Raw genomic sequence first — 22,172 nt, 5'->3', positions numbered from 1 at the left:
AAGGCTTACCTGAACTTCAGTGAGGTGATTACATATTTTGTGTTGTAGTCATCGCAGACACAAAAATAAAGATAAATGACAAGCAGTAGCACCTTGTTTGAATGCATGTCTTTCCAGCTTCCTTTCCCACTTTTCACATACGAGTTTTCTCAGTCATCTAGCATATACTTTGCTCACCAGGTGGCTGATAAGAAAGTTCCAGCAATCTACGAGCAGCTCCACAGCATCAGTGGGCTAAAGCCTTTTTTCCTCCTTGGAGTGTATTCATAACCAAGCTATCACTTAAAACAGACAGTCTAATGTATGCCAAACTTTTAATAGAGCTTTTACAGATAACAGAAATGAGCTATATGCCTCAACAGGCCCCAGAGAACACATTGATTGTAAAACCTTTTGAATGGAACCAGGTTTCCTTAGATATGATAATGTCTGGCATTTAAACCATTCTTCAGCACTCAGATGCCATTTTTTTTTCTTCAACATGTTTATATTTTCCCAGCCTTTAAAAAACCCCTCCCTGCTTTGCTAGTACCACAATGCTAAACAAATTAGAACAAGCAAATTTTTGCATGCAGATAAGACCAAAATCACAGTAGAAGACTACAAGGTCAGCTCAACCACATTGTCACCTGCAGCTGATAATAGTGCCTTGGTCTGTGGGCTGAAATAGTCTGACAGAAAAGTCAACATCTACATCACACCACCTGTCTTAACAAATCCATTCCTCTGGTTAATCACTCCTTTTAATTTCTAAAAATACCACAACGGTATAACAACGTCATTTTCAGTATCAAATTAAAAACTGGGAAGTGGAAATAGCCGTGTGAAATCTGTAGGTGTGCTTACAAGCTAACCTTACAAATAGGATTAAAAAATGTAAGAACAGTAATGAAAAAGGATAATCCCTAACTTGAATTTATTCTTCATATTTCATTGCATTAAACTTCACTTTTCACTAAACAGAGAGCCCATTATTTTTAAAAGAGTTCAGAGGAAGAGTAGGAAGAAAACCATGCAAAAGCGGGCATTGTGTATGTGCATATGTAGTGAAAGGAGTGCTTAGGTCAGGTCCCTTAAAGAATTACCACCCAAGGAGTTGGAGTGAAATAGGTTTAATATAAATTTGTGGAAATGCAACTGCACAAGATCCAATGGCAAGGTTCACACTATTACTTATTACACGGAGTAAAAGCACAGAGATAAATCAAGCTGAAATAAGTCAGAACAGAGTTGGAAACCATTTACAGAGATCAAAGGTATAAAAGGGTAAAGAAGATCTTCCCATTGAGTCACAAGGTTTAGAGTAGACACCCTTGTTTTCTAAACTTTCACAGATTTTAGGTGCGGCTGGACCTATTCCTAGTCTTAGACTTGGACAACGGATTAGATCTAAAGGGGAGAGAGAGAGAAAGTTTGTTCACAATTCAAGATTATTCATAAGATTTTAGCAGCAAATCAATAAAATTTGTTTGAAGTCACAAAAAGTACATAATTAACCTAACTACCTCCAGCCTTCAATATATGTTACAACAAAGGTATACCCACTAAAACTTCGAACTTTGCCCTTGAGTTCAGTAAAATACTCATGTCTTATGCTTCTGCATTCCTCAACAGGCAAAGGGTTAAGCCCCGAGAAGCAGGGGTATCAGCCCAGGCCCCATCACCAATTTTCCACGACAGTCCCTGTAGCATTGCAAACTTAGTGGTTTGTGAGCTCTGAGCGGCGTCCCACTCAGAGGGGGTGCTGGTCACAGCCTGCTGCAGCCCAGGAGAGCTTAAAAGGGTCTAGGACCACCGTTTATAAGGCTGTGAGACAACTGGCTTCAATCATCAGCAAATTTCCATCACAACCGCAAACTAAATTGGTATTTTTCTCTACAATTCTAGGAACAATAGATTATTTCACCCGGTTACCGCTCAGGCTGTGATCTGGCAGGCGCATTGCAGGGTTGTCAGGGAGTAACTGAGTTTCCATTCCTCTTCCCCGCTTTGACCAGTCCACAGGAGTTCCAGTACGTGCCATTTTCTGCCTTAGCTGAGTAGGAGTTACTTATACAGTCAAGGGATGTGTGACCAACCAGCTTGTTACTCAAGGTGCCAAGGCCTGGCTGGCAGCTCCTGAGGTCGTAGAACAGCCCAGAAAAGGGGAAGAAGTGCCACCACAACATATATTCACAATCCAGTTTCATCAGATACATGACAAATCAAATTCTCATTCATTAATAGAAAGCACAAGACAAAGGATATTTGCCTTAAATCAAAATATTAACAGAGTCTAAGACTGCTTTTGTCTCTTCTACCCAACAGATGCAAGCATATCCTCAAGAAATTGACACAGGTATGAGAATAAGCTAGTCAGTTCTGTTTCAGGCTTTGCCATTAACTTGCTGCATAGGTTTAAAGATGTGATTTTTATTTCCAGTTGACTCATCTGATGATCATTATTTTTCCTACCTACTGTACTTCAAAAGGTCATTACTACACTTATTTATGTCACCTTTTTTCACTTATTTCAAAAATCTGCCAATGGCACCACTAACAAAACTGGAAGTCTGCTATTCCACAGCAGCGTTCTCAGCTCCTCCCCAAACTAACCGCAGGGAGGAAGCCAAAAAAACCCGACCAACTAACAAACCCTGCAATCTTTACCATTACATAATAATCATATGTCAACATACATTTCCCCAGCTTCACCCAACAATACGAGACTTCCGACAGATTCCCCAAACAGTATATATCTGTGTATTCAACACTGGTCCTTAATCCAGTAAGAATTTGCCATTTACGCGTTACCTAAGTGTCTAGTGGCAGTGAACTAAGGTTTTTTGTATAAAGGAGAATCCAAACATGTTAGGACTAACTTGGTAGAAAGTTTGCAATGTGACTAAACGAGCGTTATTTCACACTTATGCTGCCACCTGGTGGCTGTTCAAAGTATCAGCACGACTCAGTAACCACGCACGGAACGGGCGTTCACTGGTGTCGGGCACTTCACCAACTACTGACCCTGGTATTTTTCTGTCTGGACAGAAAACTCAGCACAGTATTCACACTTTTCACAGAGTGTGGAAGTTTCTTTCTAGATTCTTATACAACTTTACATTGAGGAACGACTTCATTCTACTGAGGGCTGAAGTCTTTGTTAAGAAGATACGTAACATTTACAGATAGGGCATTCTGTATATAAGGATACGCTGTTAACTAAGGTAATATAAAAGCACGAGACCGACCTTTGGCACTCCTCCAGCACATATTTGCTTTCAAACTGTTAACTGTAGTCATACTGCATTAAAGCCTCTCCATCTTTGTTATTCAGATATGAATAAATGGCATAAAGAAAAACAATTTGCAGACAAATTCTGTTAATAGAGTATCCAGTCTCTGTCCCACCTAGGGTGAAAAAATAGTTCACAGTATTATGTGCTTATTTTCTTGACCTGATTTTATGCTGAGATCAGAGCTACCGATTCTGCAGAATCTATCTTCCAGTTGAAATCTGCACAAAATTATCTTTAACTTAAACCCCACAGTACATGAGTATAACCTTGTCTGGGGCACCAAAGAATAAAAAAAAGTTAGGTCTTCGATCAATTATTCAGAATGTCAGAACTTAAACAGGAAAGTTCTGTTTAAAATTCTGACATTAAATCAACATAATTTAGTTCCAAAAACTGAGTTTCAACTCTTCCACACACAGATCTTTTTTTCTTATAAAAGGTGTTTAAAAACAGAATCCTATGAAATACCCTCTGAATTTTATGTTTATATTGCAATGAACATTCTATATTTATAATTTGGAGTTTAGAACACCTTCTCAGTCTAATACAGTATTCATTGTGGGTGTATAAGTTAAATACTACATGACAATCAGCTCTTCTATGAATAGTTCAAGTCCAAATTAAATTTTGAATGTTTCCATTTAAGTTATGTGATGGTGCAACACAATAATCGCTATGCCAAAAAAACCTGCAGGCCAGCAAAAAAAAAAAAAAAAAAAAAAAAAAAAGATGCTTTTTCTATTTCTGCTGTTCAAATGTGGTCAATAGTTTGCAAATCCTCTTCAGGGCAGGGTCACATTTCCCATGTTGAGCTTTTAGTTCAAAATTATTTTCTTTTAAAAAGTTTATATTCATATTAAAAATGTAGTGTAAATTTTAGAGAGTACAAGACCTGTTCATGCTGTATCACCACTTCTCTATGCACACAGTATTTTTTAATTCTCTCACATCACAACTAAAAGGTCACCCCTTAGTATACAAAATGCTATAAAAATAGCTGACCTGCAATTTTCCACTTTTGATGAAAAAATAGGAAAATTTACTAAAGCATAGTTGTATGTTGCCTAGACATCAGTACTTAGGTATCAGTATGCAAATACACAATTCACAAGGAATCAAACTATACAAATCTATATCTGGAATAGAGCCTAAAAAAACAAACCACCTAAAATCAGAAGATATCCCACTGAGAGTTCAGATTGCATTAAAAAAAATGAAAAGCTCATTTAGCATTGGTCTTTTTCAATTACTTATACACTTAACCTTAATATACAGTCTATACTACTCCTCACGGCATTGTAGATATTTACTTTGCCTACCATCAAATGATCACGTCCCCAGTTTCCAAATAGCATCTATGTTAAATTTTAGCTCTCATGCACTAATGACTGCCCGGCTCTATTCCTCATGGTACCCACCACCTTCAGAAGGGCAATCCAGCTGTTTTGTATTTCTGTTGCTGATTTTCAACATGCCTTTGTCTACTGGTTTTCATTAAATGCAAGTGGACTGCTGCTGTGGTCCTCTGAACTTCCCAGCATCAGGCACACCGACCGAAAGCAAAGGTGCAGGTCACTGAAGGACTCTAGCTAGCAACACAGCTAGAGAGACACGCGCCTTGCCCTTTGTGAAGGAGTAGCTGCTCAGAGTGGGATGCCAGGGCTGTGGTGCTACCAGAAGTGAGCTCCCACCAGAGCCTGTGTCCACACCTGCTGTCCCAACTGTACCATAATCTGCAAATGCAAATGAATAACCATTTTCCTATCGCTCTTCTCTACTCTATTCCTGACCCAAGGGCACAGGAGAGGTTTAGACTGGATATTAGGACAATTTTTTTCACTGAAAGGGTGGTGAAGCATCGGAACAGGCTGCTCAGGAAGGTAGTGGAATCACCATCCGTGGAGATATTTAAAAAAACGTGTCGATGCTGTGCTTAGGGACACGGTTTAGTGGTATACTTGACAGTCCCAGGTTAACAGTTGGACTTCCATGATCTCAGAGGCCTTTTCCAATCTAAGTAATTCTATGATTCTATGATATGATATATGTCAAGCTTGATAACGCAATGCTACCATTGATTTTTAACCACACCTTTTAAATCTCACATTTTTGTGTCTAAAACTTAAATATGAAATGAAAAAATAATGCATATGTAAGTTCTTTAAAAATAGTTATAAATCCTAAAATTTTCATGTATCATTTCATGCAATGGTTGGGTATTTTGCCACTGTTAAGTATCTGGACATGCTTTCTTGGAAAAATAAAACTGTGTGAGGAATATACACACACACTCTGGTACTCTCAATTTAAAAAGTATATTTCTTTAATTTCATTCATCAAAATCACATTTCACAGAGAAAATTTGCATTGTAATTACATAATTTTAGGACACTGAGACAATACTTATTATTACTCTATTATTAAATAAACCAAGACTATCTCACATAAGATTTTACTTTTTTAAAAAAAGAACATCACCACACCAATAACTGAAAAACCCACTAATCATCGTCATTGTTGTTCGGATTTTGGTTATTTTTTTTCATTTGGAAACCAAAAAATACATCTTCCTTTCTGCACGATTAACACATTTCCTCTGAAATAGAATACATTAAAAAAAGGAATTAATTGTTCAAATTCTTACTACATTGATTCATGCAGGACAACATCAACTACATACAGAGCATGAGATCAGGTGGAATAATTACCTGTTCGTGTTCAGGTTCACTATTATGTTTCTGTCTAAAGTACAATGAAATGTTTGGACCATGACATTTGTTTTTATACTAGCAAGCATCAGTCAGTGTGCATTTTCAATATAACACAAAATTTACAATACCTCCTTTATTTCTGCTTACCAACATTATCTTCCCATTGCCATCCTCGCTCCTTTTGTTTTCTTCTTGGTAAATGTTTTATCTACAGCTTGCGCAATAGCTCTGTAAACATAAGGTAATTTCCTGTTTTGTCTCAAAGCCTAATGAAAACAAAGTGGATTTATGAAAATCATTTAAAAACAAGACTATATTATTTTCACAAGTTAGCATACCAATACAAAGGTGTGATTTTGTCATTTACTTTCCTTGAGTACCGTTATTTTCCTATTATTTGACAATACATTTTCACAGTAGCGTTCTCACTTCCGTATAAAGAGTATTTATGTAACAGTATCGCTTAACACATGATACCAGGTCTACTATGCATCCCATAAATTAAAAGTACACCAATGCATCTTTCTTCCAGTTTATTGTTCCATTTCTCCGATTTCACTGAGAACCTAAAAACAATGTTCAAATGACTTACTGACTGAATCTCTAGGTTTTCTTCTATACTTCCGCAGCCTGTGTTTTGCTGTTTTGCAAACTGAAACTGATCTGACTACACCCTACTGTTGTTTGAAAAAAAATCACCATAAACATAGCTAATTAACAAAAAGGATCTGTGGTGTCCCTGAACAATTTTAACACATTGCCTGCATTTATGCCCATTATGCACTATGTAGCACCCACTATTTTCTAAACTCTTTTGTACTTCCCCGTTTATTGAGTGGTAGATTACCTAGCCCCTATGTTAATGATAAATATTTACGTATGTTGTTACAGATACTTTTCTTTCACTGTTGTTTTCAGTTGTTTGTAAGAGTTCATTTCTGGAATATCAAACGTTTATAAATAGCTGCCGGTTGTAAACAATTACTTTACTAGGAGACAACCACTTTGTCAGAGACATTACAATTTTGAGTTCAGACAAGACTTTACTTGATCATTATTAGGAAAAGACAGGTCTCGCAAAGGCAATAATAAATGCTTTCAAATTAATTTTTCTTACTGCTGTTTCCCAGAAGAATCACACATCATTCCCGTACTAGTTTAGTTTTAAAAAGACAGAAGGCGTTATATTAAATGCATTCATATAGCTATATAGTTACCTTCAATTTTACACGCATGGATTCTCCATGAGAAGAAATGCTAGCCACTATTGGCAGGGCAAAGTTTTTATAAAAATAAATTAAAACAAATGTCTGTCTGCAGGCTGAACATTCCCACCAACATAATGGGAATATACACAGCCACATACCTGTCATTACGTAGAGGAACAGAAGTTCCCTTTGGGGAGAGTTTTAAATAAGTTTTTAATAAGTTTTAAATAAGTATCTGCATTTGGTCATATTTCTAACATTACTACAGTGACTTAGCACTTTTAGTAAAGAAAATCACGGGAACGGACAGGGACCCCCCCAACAGCTACTACAGAAAACTGGGTCAGTGACAAAGGACAAAAGCCCTAGCTCTGGTGAGATCCAGCAAGTGTTAACTACGGAAGACTGCTAAGAACGTTAAATTTTTATGGAAGCTGCACTGGCACGCTGCAAACTGCGGCCGGCGTTCCCTGTCACTGCCGGCAGGGCCCCAGGCCCCAGGCTTGGTGCACGGCACAGCGGCGGAACCACCGGCATCACCACGCTGCAGGAGGGACCGGGACTGGGACCGGGACCGGGACCGGCCGCTGCGAGGGGGCTGAGGGCCCCCCCCGGGCACTGGGGGCTGGACGGCCCGACGGCTCCACGGCCGGCCGCTCCCCTCAGCCCCGCCAGCCGGAAGTGAGGGGCCGGCCCGCGGCGAGGCACCGCCCCCAGCGCGCGCACGCCCCCCCGGGCATGCGCAGCGGGGAGGGGCAGTCCCGGGGCGCGCCCGCGGCCGCCGCCATGGTGTACATCTCCAACGGTGAGGGGCCGCGGGGGGCGGGCGGGGGGCGCGGGCAGAGCGCTGCCAGAGCAGCCCCGGGCCCGGCGCGCTCCTGCGGCTCTGTGGCGGAGCCTGGCGCGCCCCTCCGCAGCTCGGAAGGACTGTGACCGGCCCGGGCGCGTCCTGCGCCTCCGGGGGCGTCACCAGAGGCGCTGGCACCGCGCAGGGCAGCGGGGGCTGCGTGGGACACGGTCCCTGTGCGCGGGGGGTGACCCGGTTGCTACAAGTGTTCTCGTTCCCCCTATGGGATGAAACTCGCTCCCCTCCCCTTACCACCCCCCCCCCCCCCCCCCCGCCCGGCGGGTGTGTTTGTGTGTCACACACGGGCCGGCGCCACGTGCCATCATCGCGGGGTGTTTTGTATCGTGATGTGTTACAGGACAAGTTTTGGATAACCAGAGCCGGGCTCCTTGGCGCTTGTCAACGATAACAGATTTCTTCTGGTCCATAGCAGATTTTGTGGTCCTATTGTAAGTAGAATTAAATCTTTAGGTGAGCTTTATTTTAGATTTACCATAGGCGGAAGGTATGCAGTGCTATCCAGCAATAAAAATGTTAATTTACTTTTTAGCATTCCCTGTCTGCTGTCCCCAAAACATACATGAATGCTTTACTAGGACTACGTGGCCTTGGTTATTAAGCGCTATAGTATCTATTTAACAAAAAGCATATGAAAATTGATGCTAACTTACTGGCAGTTCAAATGCATTTTCTTACATTTCTTCCATTTAAATACTGCAAAAAGAAAAAGCATATACTTTTGTTAAACAGCTAATTTCTAATACCTGAGGAGAATTTCTACTGGTGACAGTAGATTCTGGCTGTGTAAAAATAACCACACAGCAGTAATCACAGATGTATGGCTCCAGATCAAAGCCAGTTAAGAAACAAACAATGTATTCAACAGTCCTTCATTATTTTAGTTATAGGTTTAGACTTTATGCATTTCTTGGATATTTACCAGAAAATGAGATTTTAGTTTCAGCCTCACTGTAATTTTGGAATAACTTCAGATTTTATCTTCATATATAGGAGAAAAATTGCCAAGATTTATTAAACAACAGTGATCTTGAGAAGATACACTGTTATTCCTGAACACTGCTTGCTGTTTTTCAGGCCATTTCTTATCTTGCAATCCATATATTCAGAAACTGTATCTAGAAATCAGTTTACCTAACTCCTGTTTTATTTTTCAGTTTCCAGAGTATTATTCAACCAGATTTGAGAAGAAGAGGCTATACGTCTTCCTCCTATTCCGGATACAATGATGGAAGAGGGTATTTTTCATATTCACACTAATTTCTTTTTTCCTATCTTAGCAAAATGACATAATGTATTCAGATTTCAGCTCTGATTTGTATTGAATCAGGTCACGTAAAAAGATTAAGATGTTGTTTATCTGCAGTACTTGGTCTGAAATCATTGATAACACATCGCTTTGGCTACCTGTAATAACAGTACAGGCTAACTCTCACTGAAACTATTTTTCAAACCGGACTAATAGAAAATATTAGTTTCAACTAATAAAATATTAGTATTCAACAGTTAGACATCTGTTGAATGTCTTCTTTTGTTAGACCTGCTTATGCTCAGCATTTGATTTATACTTTGTTACAGAGGTATCATTTCTATAAATGCTAGTTACTTGTTTATTTGTTTTTAAGGGTTTGCCTAAATTTTTTGTAGGACTGTGTAAAAGCCTCAGTTAGCTGTGGCTTTCTCTTGTGAGACGAGATTAATTAGCACAGTTTGGATAAGAGAACTTCAGGTGAAAATGGGGTTGAGTTTTTTTTACAGCTTTTCACATGAAACCCAAACAACTTTTTCCAGAGGTTCTAACTTTGTAGTTACTATAATTTAGAGACAGTGTTACTATATTTTTAGTGTAACAATTTAATGCCAGTTGAGTAGATGTTGTTTCCCTTGCTTTTTTTTCAGGCCTCCAGCACATCCTCGCCGGAGGATGGGTCGAATAAATCACTGGGGTGGAGGCCCCAGTCCACCACCAATGGCTGGAGGTGGATGAGGAAGGTAATTCCAAGTCTGCTGTATCCTGCTTTGAGGTTTTGGGGTTTTTTTAAATAACAATAATAATTGAAAGTTAAGGTAGAACAGAATGTTTTGTCCTCCTTTAGTGAAAGTTACCAAAACAGGAAGAGAATCAAAGTGACTAGATACTTTCAGTAAAGGAGAAAAAAAAGGAGGATGCAGGGGTGAAAAGGTTTTGGCTCAGAAGTGGTGAGCCTCTATTTTTAATTGCATAGGAGTGGATATAGAAAGTGTAGCAATGATTTTTGAACACAGCTGATATGTACTTTTTTATAACTTCTATTCTTTTTTGGCTGCTAATTTAAAGTCCTGTCCAGATCAGTTGTGAAACACTTTGCGTTTCTAATAGTTATGACAGGTGAGGGGTTTTTTGTTTAAAAGTAGATACTTCTGAATAGAAAAGTAGGAAAAGTAATTAAGTTTTTAAAAGACTTGTAAAAATCTTTTTTTCCTGTTACAGTGAAATAGCTATGCAAATCTTGAATTCTAGTATAGCATAAAAATCAGAAATGCTTAAAAAGGGGGGCAAAAGCCATTTTAAAAGCCTTGTTCTTTAAATTTCTTACAGTTGCCTGAACTTTGTTTTATTAATTAGCTTGGCTGGTGGGAGTTTCTTCTAACATTGAATATATGCATAGTATGACTTGATTTACTTTTAAGACTTAAGTAAATATTCCTTCTTCTTCATGAATCATTCCCTATTGCTACCGTAACAAGTTACAAGAAAAAAAACCACATGCAGGTGGTGAATAACTGTAAATCTTACAGGAAATAGTTTATATTCCAAACCCCACATACATCGGTATTTCAGTTCCCTAGAAAAAGGATAAGCTTCTCCCCATTATTTTTTTTGTTTTCATTTGGATTTTTTTTTCTTTTGACTAGACATCAGGCCAGTAAAGGCAGTGGGGAGGGCTTTTGGCCAATAACGGTAATGTGTAACCCACTTTAGGAATAGAAGTTGCCTTTCACATGTCTCATTTAGTTAAATTAAAAACTGTGTTGTTATAAAATTGTTACTTGCATAATTTTTATCTTGTAGAGAAAGGCCTTGTTATGTTTCGATGTACTGTAATTATTACTTTATTTTTTAGGTAAATGCCTGCTGAAGAGGCAGGCAAAAGCATACACATCTGCAAGATGAAAGGGAAGGAATGTTTAGAGGTGGACCAAATGAGTTTGAATGTTGTGAATGTGTATGTCTAACTGGAAACTGTTCTGTGATATAAGCAGATTAATGAAGTTGTACTGGGAACTCCTTCAAGGATCCAGTGTAACTGAACTACAGTTTTATTAAATACATGTTTACTGTCTAAAGTCTTTGTATAGTTTCTGAACATTTTACTGTAGTTGCAAAGTAATAAGTAAATTATATTTGGCTTGTCACAAGGCTGACTTTCTCATCATTTTTAGAAAAAAAAGTCGTGTGAAGTACAGTAAGCCCTTTTCTATGCAAATAAGGAACAATACATACTTATATTTGACACAGAAGATCCCTTAAGAATCACACTTAAAGTAGTGCTTCCTAATAGGTTTTGTACTTACTCTGTTTTTGTCAGTACTAACATTCTGTAGTTTGCTATATTTACATGGTATTAATGATACTCTAACACACTTTTAAAATACAGTTTACAAATTTTATTTTTTTTTTTACATCATTGCCTTTTACAAAATCCCTTCCTTAAGGCCCATAACAGGTTATTTAACACGCCTGTTTTATAAGCATCTCTTGAAACCGCTTTCTTTTCTGTTATAAGTGTACTCAAATGTATAAAGCCTATCTGCTGTACAGATTTGGGTAAGCCCTTCCTTAAATTAGGCTTTGTTTTTATTACATGAAGAAAAAGGTATTGAATTCAAGTACTGAGTGCTAACACAGAAGAGTTACTTTCAAACAGTTAACTACCATTTAATTTAGTAACTAACTTTAACCTTAAAGTTAAGTTAACTAATCATGCCATTTGAGGATGGGAGTTTCTTCTTCATTGTTTCTGGATTGTTTGGGGTTTTTTAATCAGTTGGAGAGGGCTGCATCTATCTGAGATAAAATTAGCTGCCAAGAATCCAGATTACATTACCTTCTACGAGGTACCACTGCAAGTTGTTTCCTTAAACCTCTCTAACCATCTCTTTATCAGGAAGTTGCAACATTCAGCAACGCCCCTCGGTTCACCCAAGCATCTGCCGGCAAAAGCCAGCTCCTCACGGTGACACCGCCCCCTCGGCCGGGCCCGCGCCACGTACCCAGCACGTTACTTCCCGTTAACCTGGGCCTTTGCTCTAGCAAACACCCTCCTCAGCTCCCTCAGGCACCACGTCTGTATCGAGGCAGGCCCAGCCGCAGGCCAGCCCCGCGCAGGAGCCGTGCGGAGGAGGCCATCTGTGCAGTGGTTCTGAGGCCGCCGGCAGGCCGGTGCGGCCCCTTCTCCCGCCCCACCAACGGCCCAGCCGACCTGCCGCGGCGGCGGTGCCCCCCGGCCCTCCGCGCAGCGCCGCTCGCCCCCTCCGCGCCGCGGCCGTGACAGCTCCCTGGGGCAGCCGCTGCCCCCCCGCAGCCCCCGGCCAAGCCCTCGCCATACCTGCCCGAGGGGCGGGGCTGGGCGCGGGCCACCCACTTCCTGTCCGCCACTTCCGGTCCGTTCAGCAGCGGCTTCCGGGCGGCGCCGGCCCGGCGGGGAGCATGACCCAGGCGGAGAAGGGCGAGGCGGAGAACGGGAAGGACAAGGAGCGCGACCGGGAGCGCGAGCAGCGCGGCGTCAAGCGGCCCATCGTCCCCGCCGCCGTGCCTGAGTCCCTGCAGGAGGTGAGGCCCAGCCGGCGGAGGGGCGGGGCCGCGGCTCCTCAAGGAGCCTCTCCCTCCGGCCGCGCTGGGGCGGGCCGGGCCGGCCCTTTTAAAGGCCTGGGCGCGGGGAGGGGCCGCGGGGCCGCTACTCACTGCCCCGCGCCTTGCGGTGCTTTCAGCAAATACAGAGCAACTTCATCGTGGTGATACACCCCGGCTCGACGACCCTGCGGCTCGGCAGGGCCACGGACACGCTGCCCGTGGGCATCCCGCACGTCATCGCGCGGCGGCACAAGCAGCCGGGACAGGCGGCCTACTGGGACAGCTGGCTCCTGCGCGACGGCCTCAACGTAAGCCGAGCCGCGCACCGTGCCGCAGCGGGGTTTAATTACCTATTTCTGCTGCGTTCTTGCTCGTGTAACGTCTGTATTTCCCAGAAAAGAATACGTCTCGCGGCAAAACGTTTTCCTTTTCCATGTGCTGGAGGTGCCGCCTTACTCAAGTCAGTAATTTGCCCCAGGCTACCCTTGCATTTTGTCAGATTTGTTCGAAGTAAACTAAATTTAATGAATTGATAGGTGGAGGGTTTGTACATCCTGCCTCCTCTGCTCTGTGGTCTGATATCACACACAGTATTTCTGATTATAGAATGCCACTGTGGCACTAGAATTGGACTGCTTCATTCGTAAATGCATTGGGTACAAGTTGGTTTGTAACTTGGGTAACATAGCAAGTAATTCTAGTCCAGCATGCTCAATAAATATACATAGTGATCTGATTCATAATTTGTATCTGTACAAAAAATTGTTGATCAAATTAATGCCTCCGATATTAAACCTCACCTTTAAATAAGTGATATCTTTTTCAACAGTTTTGCTCCTACTTAGTATTTCTGAAGGTAAAGAGGTAATGTTCAGAGCTCATCACTCTGGAGATGAAGTCCAGCAGCCATTGAAATCAGTTGAAAGACTCAAGTTGACTTAGACAAATAGGTATTCAGAATGCTAATATAAAAGAGTTTCTTTTAAAATAAGCGTGTGTTGGTTTTACGTTGTATAAACCTCTGTCCTTTCCACAGTCTATCAACTATAGTAATTATTTCATTGTTAATAATAGTTTCAGTATTACAAATAGACAGGCATGTAGCTGGAAAGTATTTACATTGCGTATTTGTGGGTTTTATTTAGAAACCTGAAAGTACTGAGCAGAGACAAAATGGCCTTAAAATGGTGGACCAAGCGATATGGTCCAAAAAGATGTCAAATGGTGCAAGGCGAATACCAGTGTCACCTGATCAGGTAACTCATTCTTAAGATTTTTATTAAATTCTTCATTCATATAGTCATTTGGTGTGATGCTATGTTGTAGTGGAGAAGAACAGATAGTCTCTTTATGGAAAATACAGGTAGTGCTATTGCGTGACCTAACTGAAGATCTGAGAAAATGAAGATTTAAAATGGTTCTTTGAGGGCTGGGGTCAGTTGGAGGTGTGTTTGTTTTTTCTTTCATGTATAAAAAGTGACTGGTAAAATATTTATCGATAGTATTTGTTTCAATGGCATTTCAGGCCAGGTCATACAACAGACAGATGCGGCCAGCTATTTTGGATCACAGCTCTGGGACCAAGTGGACAAACACTTCAAATCATCCTGAATTTTTGGTAGGAGAAGAGGTAAGATTCATTTTCCTACTGAAATGAGGCTTTGTATTACATTTTAATGAGGCTATGTTATATATAGCAGTTTGCTATATATTAGGATGTATTGAAAGACATGTGAATTTAGTCAAGCAATATGTAAGAAGCTTTACTGTGGACTAACTGAATATTTATTATCATTCAGCAAGACCAGACAGTTTCCCTCATCTGCCTAACAAGTATCCTGGATCCTTTGCTGCTATAAATCAGTGTTTCTGAAGGGACTAGGTGAGAACTTTGCCCATAATTCATAAAAAAAAAAAAAAGGCAAAAAACTGATAAAAGGATCAGCATGTGGAATTACTGCTGGGTAATTAGGTATTCATGAGTTTCAAAGAGCCTTTAAATTATTTTAGTTACTAATTTGAGATAATGGAAAAATATACCATTCTGTTCAGTAGATGTCCATCTGTGGATATGAAAATTCAAAGAATTTAATCCACTTATTTAATGTCTTCTTTATTTTAACATGTATAAACAAGCCCTGTTAAAAAGAAATTCCCCATATTGCTGACACATCAGTCTGGGTGCTGCTGTATGTCTAGGATCTGCTTCTGAAATCTTTTTCTGGTATTTTTTGCTAATCTTTTGGGAAAAACTGCATAGAACATTGTCTCTTGTTTTCAGGCACTGTATGTTAATCCACTAGATTCTTATAATATACATTGGCCTATTAGAAGAGGGCAGTTGAATCTCCATACAGGACCTGGTGGCTCCCTCACTGCAGTATTAGCAGACCTTGAAGTTATATGGTCACATGCAATACAAAAATATCTGGAAATACCATTGAAAGACCTAAAGGTGAGCTGTGAACACATTAATGTGGCCTGAATCCCCTTCTGTAAATGTTACTCTGAAAGCGAAGCAACCTGCTGTTATTGGTAGCCTCTTACTAGTGGCTTTCTTAACAAATAAATTCTTTCTGCTGGTGAGCATCATTCCTGACCTCATTTGGATTTTTTTCTGTGTCTTTAAGACAAACATTGTTAATAGAACTTCTAACAAGGCAGTTTGGAAATCCCATTATAGAAATTCTACAGTTTTAGTCTGTTTGGTCAGGGGGGGTTGTTGACCAAAGGAGGCAACGAGGAAAGGTTCCCTAATACTTGCATAATTTCTTGTCCTTGTTGAGTAGGTGTTTTTCTCATGTCTGATGTACTTTTAAACACTTTGGTAGCCTATAAATTCTTAACTTGGTTTTTTTTTGTTAACTTTTTTTGTAATCATTTTTAAAGGATTAGAAACCTTCCCCCTTTTGATAATTTTGCTTCTTTTAATAACTTGTATATTGTGCTTTCTTCCTTAGCATTAGGTATTCAAGAATGTAGAGAAACTTAGTTTGAGAGCGGACTTTAATTTACTGTTCTTATCTTCAGTACTACAGATGCATTTTACTAATTCCAGACATCTATAATAAACAACACGTGAAGGAACTGGTAAATATGATCCTAATGAAGATGGGCTTCTCAGGTAAAACCATACATAAGTAAGCACTTAATGATCAATAGTGTAAAGATTTGTATAAAATCCCAGTTTGGCTGGAACTAGCACCTTTCAATCTTCTGCTGTCCGGTGACTGTTGCCTCTTTTAATGGGGCAGAAGGGTGGGCTAGCACTGAAACAAGTTTCTTGGTTTGCTATTATGTATTCCAACCATGAGCTTCTCCCTTCAGCTGAGATAAAAGTAGTATCAGTGACTTTTCAAGTATTTCTGAAGTGGACAACGTTAACTCTGTTACAGAGTATTAAGATTCTTAGACTTCAAAACGAAAGTATGTGATGTCAGATGCTGCTACTGTCTTTACACAATGACATAATAAGAGTTTTCAGAGTTGGTTTAAGTGCATGCACTAAAGATAGAAGAGTAATCAAGTGAATTAAAAAAAAAAAACTAAGTAATTGTTAGCTGCTTCTGCATATTTGTTTTTAGACTGCAAAGCCCTCTGATGAAAAAAGCAACACAGTTTCTTTTCAGTTAAACTGCTGGAAGTTTCTAGCTGCTCTTCTGGACTGAACTGCTGTAGTCTTTAACCATCTTACTCTGATTTCACATTTAGAGAAAACACGGAAAGTCATTAAGGAAGGCACAGTAACCCAACCATACTTAATGTGAAATACATCAGAGTAGTGGTGCTCCAGTACTACGCAGGTTTAAGTACAGGTTTGCGATACAAATGCAAAGGTACTCTTTTACAGAGTTAAAGTTGGACTGAAAGGAAAGCAGAGGGTGAAAGTGGACCTTGTTTTATAACTACTTAAAAAGCATATCTAAAATGCTAGTGGTAATAATACTTGATTAAAACTAGGAAAAAATTAGGAAGACACTTCATGTGCATCTGATAATGAAGACCCTGCAATACCGGTTAAAATAATAAAGTCTTGAGGCAGTATCTTTAATCTTGCAAAAAATAAGAACATTTGAATACAGGCATCCACTGTACTCTTAGCTTTTCTCAGGACTTTTAAGGGCTTACCTAACAAAAAATCTGGAAGTATCCCCACCCCATCTTTGCTAAATATACAGATTTTCAGTGCAGATTCAGCTATTAGTAGATTTTACAAGACATTAAGATGGCATTTAAATGTCACCAACACAGCTCTGGAGCTTGGCATAAATTGGATATAATTTTTTCTCATATTGCTAGGAATTGTTGTACACCAAGAGTCTGTCTGCGCTACCTTTGGAAGCGGGTTAAGCAGTGCATGTATAGTAGATGTGGGAGATCAGAAGACAAGTGTTTGCTGTGTAGAAGATGGTGTTTCCCATCGCAACACCAGGTATCTTTTAGTACGCAGAATTATTATAAGCACATACTTAGTTACTTACCAAAGACTTAGCTTTAAAAATGAGACAAATGTTCTATAAATACAGGGTTTTCTTTCTGTGAGCCATCTAACAGGGTCATAGTGTTACAATATGAACCTTAAAGAATTCTCTCTGTCTTCAAAAGAAGAAAACAGGCAGAACTGATACTGTGCTCTGGAAACTACATGGAAGTCATGATTGCAGCACATCTAAAATGTTCCTTGTACTCCTGTAGAAGGCCAGTATGTCAGCAAATAAATAAAATAATCTTTTTCTTCTCTGTGCATTAGGCTGTGCCTTGCATATGGAGGATCTGATGTGTCAAGGTGTTTTTATTGGCTTATGCAACGAGCAGGATTCCCATATAGAGACTGTCAGTTAACTAATAAGCTGGATTGCCTGCTGCTCCAGCACCTAAAGGAAACATTTTGTCATCTAGACCAGGTGAGAATGGGAAAATAGTGTATTCTCCAAGTAATTTTCTTTTCTCTTTATAGAATGCTACTCTGGGTAACCTTTTTGAGAGTCTACAATTGCTTGTAAATGGAATAAAATGTAATATTTTACTCAATAGAATACTGGCAAAAGTTTGAAAAGCTTTAGACTTGAAGTATTTGTAACTTGTTTTGTTTTTCTTCTAGTCGAAAGGAATCCCAACTCTTAGAAAGGCAGTTTCTTTACTCTTATTACTGAAAGAAGCACATAGTAGCTGCATATTTGCTGGTTTTCAACTTCAGTTTTGTAAGATCTGCCACCAGGTCTCTCCTTTCTGCACAAACTCTCATTTTAGAGGCTTAGGCATGTAGAGAGCTGTCATACTACAGGGAAAAGACAAAAAAAAAAAAAAAAGAATTAAAGAATAGCTAAATGAAATTCATAATCTGAAGAGTTTTGTTACTTTGTTTCCTACAGTTCAAATACATTACACAGCTTGATAGATATAAAAGATAGTTTTGGGGCGTTTGTTTGTTTTTTTACTTTAGGATATTTCTGGATTGCAAGATCATGAGTTCCAGATTCGGCATCCGGATTCTCCAGCTCTGTTATACCAGTTCCGATTAGGGGATGAAAAATTACAGGTGATTTGTTTTAAAAATACAAGAATTATATTCAGCATTCAGGCTCAGCACCTCACATTGTACTGGCCCAGTGCTACTAAGCCCACATGATTTATTGGTTGTTCTTAACATATGTTTGTTTACAGTTCTAAAATTAATTACTATAGGTATGAGTGGGCTTAATGCAGCACTAGTGGATGCACAAGACTTCCTAACTAGCTTTAGCCAGAATGGTTGTAGTTTCCACTAACTATGATATATATCATTCAAGTGCAAAGAATGAATGCTAAATTTGTAAATTTTTCAGCTCACTATTGAATTTTCTAAATTTGTAACAAACTGCATTTGAGTATTTATTTATATTTTATTTATTTATGCTAGAATCTTTAAAGAAACTTATGTATACAATTGTATTTGGGGGGTTATTACACAAAACTAAAGACACGTTAGCTTTTTACAAAACTGGAAAAAACTGTATATTTAATATTGAATTGTGAGAAAAATAGAACAAGGTTTTTCTTTTTTTATAGTAAATGCCAAAAAAAAACTATGTAGGAAAGCCATGCCAAATCTCTCATTCTTCAGGCTCCAATGGCTCTGTTTTATCCAGCAACTTTTGGAATTGTTGGACAAAAAATGACAACTTTGCAACACAGGTCACAAGGTGACCCTGAGGATCCTCATGATGAACATTATCTGCTAGCCACACAAAGTAAGCAGGAGCAGGTGTGTGAATTCTCATTTTATTTTTCATTGAGATTATTTAATTTGGGAATAAAATCAGGACTCATTATCTCATCTCAGAAACCAAAGTTTGCTACCTGAGTCAGAAGCATTAAGGAATACAGTAGGGAATTATGGATGTCTAGAAAAGTCTTTAATTAGAACTGTGTATTTTCAGAGTCTAAGAGGGCTTCAACGTAAACCTCTTGCTTTGAAAGTGGGGATTAAAATGAAAATTATATGAGATAATAATGCATGCTTAACCTTTCTGTGCAAAAAGGTGAAGGGAAGTACAATGGTGCTTAGTTAAGTCTTTGTATTGTTCTCTAACCTACTGAAGACCTTCTTGCATATTTCATAATTCAACTTGTTTTCTCAATTTCAAGTCTGCAAAAGCTACAGCTGATAAAAAATCTATGTCTAAGCCTGGTGCATTTGAGGGAGACTTGAGAGGCCAAGCCTCAGACATTTCAGAGAGGATCTACCCACAAGAAGTGGAACTGGGATCTTCCCAGAGTGATTGTGTGATATCTGGAAATGATTCAGAGGAACCTCTAACTGCACACATGTCCAGGAAAACAGCTATTTCTCAGTTTGAAGGCAAAGCCTTGGGCCTTGATAAAGCCATTCTTCATAGTATTGACTGCTGTGGTAAGAATTACATTTGTACAATTCTGTAAAATATGCATGTCAGCATGGATTTATGGTAACTCCTGTATTTTACCAAAGAAAGATGTATGTCCCCAAGTTTTATCATCTTTCAAGTAGCAATACTGTTCTTTATATTTGCATCTTTGTTGAAGTAGACATTTTGAATCTCCAAGGAATAGGAAGAATTTTAAAAGCAAACACTTAACTGCTTTCTGTCTGGTTTGACTTGCACTAAATTCTTTGTAATACAAACACAGGCCATATTAACTTTAAAACACATATATTTCTATATATCCTTTCATTCCAGCATCTGATGATACAAAAAAGAAGATGTACAGCTCCATCTTAGTGGTGGGAGGAGGCCTTATGTTTCATAAAGCTCAAGAGTTTCTTCAACACCGTATTCTCAACAAAATGCCACCTTCTTTCAGAAGGGTTGTTGAAAATGTTGAAGTCATCACAAGACCTAAGGTATACTGTTAACTAATAGCTAAATAGTTAATAAACTATGATTGGTTGAAATATTTGACAGATTAAAAACATTCTTTCAAAACCACAGATTAGTTGAATATCTGAGGAGATTTAGGAGAGCTTACATAGCACTCTCCAATTACAGGCAGGAAGTTAGAGGTATAGTAAGAGTGTTACCATTATTGATCACTGAAATGTTTAAGAGCTAGAGGCCATATTCTTGAAAAGCAGTTAGTACTGGCCCATGAAGTTAACCTGTCTGCTTAGCAAGAAATTGTTATGGCTTTTTATTATTATTAAGATAAAAGAAAGTATAGCATTAAAAGAGAAATTGTCATTTGGCATTAAGAAAAACTTGTAAAAACAAAACGTGAGTATGTTTTAGAGCCTCCGTTGCTGAAGGCAGGATTTTCATGACATGTCTAGGGGGCATCTTAAAAAAAATGACTTCTCAAAACATCTTACATATTCTTTCCATATTTTTGTCTCACTGTTTTTTCCTGAATAATTTTGAAGAACTTTTTTTCTCCTCCCCTCCACCTCAAGATTCTAAGTGGTGAATACTATTAGAAAAATTAGGATACAGCTTCTGAGAACTATGCAAAATGAGACCAGTGATTATTATGTGTTTTGAATTTAGGATATGGATCCCCGCTTAATTGCATGGAAAGGAGGTGCAGTTTTAGCCTGTCTTGATACAACTCAGGAGCTATGGATATATCAGCGAGAATGGCAGCGGTTTGGTGTCAGAATGTTACGAGAGCGAGCTGCATTTGTATGGTAACAGTTAAGTTTACAGTGGAACCTGCTTAACTGAGGATTCCTTTCCCCAAATGCCCCTTTTTTTCCAGTGCAGATATATTGATCTTCTGCTGATAGATATTTTTTTATTTTATTAAAATTAACTTCAACTAAGATATTGCCAAGCGTTGCAAAACAAATCTTAGTGAATGCACATCACCTCAGCATTGCTGTACTTCATCTTTTGAATGGTATGCATTGAATTCTGTGTACAAAGGATCACAGTCATCTCCAAATCAACTACATATGTATTATACAGGTTATGAATATTAAAATTCACAATGTGAGCTTTTGAGATATAAAATATTGATATGGCAGATGTTAAGCCAAGATTCATTCCAGATACATGCGCACAGAAGCAATAGCTGAAGAGTGCAGGCTGTGGGTTTAATGCCTTATTCTGATTCCTACTATAATGTTACCAGGAGATGAAATTATTTTATAAGTGATCATTATGGAAAAAGTGAAATGGAGAACAAAACTAGAGTCGTTGTTGGTATTTTGCTTATATAATAAATTATTCAGTGGAAAGACTTAAGAATTCAGAAGTGAAGTATTTTTTCTTGGCTGTTTTCATGATCAGAAGCTCTTCCTCGCTTCTCATTATCCATTGTAGTTATCCAATGTAATTACCTCAAAGAACTAGATGCATTTCTATATAGCCAGTACCAACCTAAATCATGTGATACAGGTACATGGGCTTCTGCTCCCAACAAATCATCCTTGGTTACAGAAGTGTTATTTGTTGGGGTTTTTATTCTGTAATGAAGACTCCTGTCACCCTCAAATCCATATCTGCAATTACAATCTAGATTAAAACTATTCAACCACATCTAACAGTATAATAAATAGCAAAGATAATGAATGTAGTTTCTACAAGGCACACAGGGAAGAACTGACTTCCTTTTAATCTGCTCTCATTAGAAGTTCTAAAGAGAAAGGATATTTCCATCTAAATTAGGCTGTAATCTTAGCTGAAAGTATTTTACTGCAGGCTGTGGTTACATTCTTGTATTTTATTTAAGACTAGGAGCTTTGGGCTCATTTATTGAAGACGGCATACAATACTTCAAATTGTAGTCCAGCAAGTTTAGATATCATTGCTGGATTTG

At 38.9% G+C, this 22,172-nt stretch overlaps 3 protein-coding genes and 1 long non-coding RNA gene across 7 annotated transcripts in view; 3 read left to right on the top strand and 1 right to left on the bottom strand.

Annotated features, from left to right (window-relative positions):
- CHDH (choline dehydrogenase) overlaps positions 1-22,172 on the top strand; it is a 125,979-nt gene that overhangs the window by 56,651 nt on the left and 47,156 nt on the right. The window lies entirely within an intron of this gene.
- Positions 1,100-12,787, bottom strand: LOC308062487. 3 transcript variants are annotated; one of them, XR_013927601.1, is made up of 3 exons: positions 12,652-12,787; positions 8,716-8,758; positions 1,100-6,255 (listed from the first exon to the last, which is right to left on the bottom strand). It is a non-coding gene; the product is annotated as an uncharacterized lncRNA (long non-coding RNA). The 3 variants fall into 3 exon arrangements; XR_013927602.1 differs by lacking the exon at positions 8,716-8,758; XR_013927603.1 differs by lacking the exons at positions 8,716-8,758; positions 12,652-12,787 and adding an exon at positions 7,207-7,779.
- On the top strand, positions 7,849-11,461 carry SELENOK (selenoprotein K). The gene is made up of 5 exons (XM_080384068.1): positions 7,849-8,002; positions 8,403-8,493; positions 9,220-9,300; positions 9,962-10,054; positions 11,167-11,461. The coding sequence occupies exons 1-4, from the start codon at positions 7,936-7,938 to the stop codon at positions 10,047-10,049; spliced, it is 327 nt and encodes a 108-aa protein (XP_080240194.1). The 5' UTR covers positions 7,849-7,935; the 3' UTR covers positions 10,050-10,054; positions 11,167-11,461.
- ACTR8 (actin related protein 8) lies at positions 11,610-21,602 on the top strand. 2 transcript variants are annotated; one of them, XM_080384062.1, is made up of 13 exons: positions 11,610-12,875; positions 13,034-13,204; positions 14,042-14,152; positions 14,422-14,526; positions 15,178-15,351; positions 15,927-16,020; positions 17,196-17,328; positions 17,647-17,800; positions 18,340-18,435; positions 19,000-19,140; positions 19,524-19,788; positions 20,096-20,259; positions 20,900-21,602. In XM_080384062.1, exons 1-13 carry the CDS (start codon positions 12,753-12,755, stop codon positions 21,041-21,043), a joined length of 1,875 nt encoding a protein of 624 aa, XP_080240188.1. In that variant the 5' UTR covers positions 11,610-12,752; the 3' UTR covers positions 21,044-21,602. The 2 variants fall into 2 exon arrangements, with proteins under 2 accessions (XP_080240188.1, XP_080240189.1); XM_080384063.1 differs by lacking the exon at positions 13,034-13,204.

Source organism: Falco punctatus, assembly GCF_963210335.1.
Source record: "Falco punctatus genome assembly, chromosome: 4".
NCBI classification, from domain to species: domain Eukaryota; kingdom Metazoa; phylum Chordata; class Aves; order Falconiformes; family Falconidae; genus Falco; species Falco punctatus.
This window is presented reverse-complemented; position numbering and strand designations above follow the sequence as displayed.

What these genes read in the sequence shown, in the direction of transcription:
- SELENOK (XM_080384068.1), top strand. Translation starts at nt 7,936, where the DNA reads ATGCGCAGCGGGGAGGGGCAGTCCCGGGGCGCGCCCGCGGCCGCCGCC. An exon ending in CATGGTGTACATCTCCAACG is followed by an intron (nt 8,003 to 8,402) that starts GTGAGGGGCCGC and finishes GATGTGTTACAG; the next exon opens with GACAAGTTTTGGATAACCAG. An exon ending in GCAGATTTTGTGGTCCTATT is followed by an intron (nt 8,494 to 9,219) that starts GTAAGTAGAATT and finishes TTTATTTTTCAG; the next exon opens with TTTCCAGAGTATTATTCAAC.
- ACTR8 (XM_080384062.1), top strand. Translation starts at nt 12,753, where the DNA reads ATGACCCAGGCGGAGAAGGGCGAGGCGGAGAACGGGAAGGACAAGGAG. An exon ending in AATTTTTGGTAGGAGAAGAG is followed by an intron (nt 14,527 to 15,177) that starts GTAAGATTCATT and finishes TCTTGTTTTCAG; the next exon opens with GCACTGTATGTTAATCCACT. An exon ending in TAGGGGATGAAAAATTACAG is followed by an intron (nt 18,436 to 18,999) that starts GTGATTTGTTTT and finishes CTCATTCTTCAG; the next exon opens with GCTCCAATGGCTCTGTTTTA.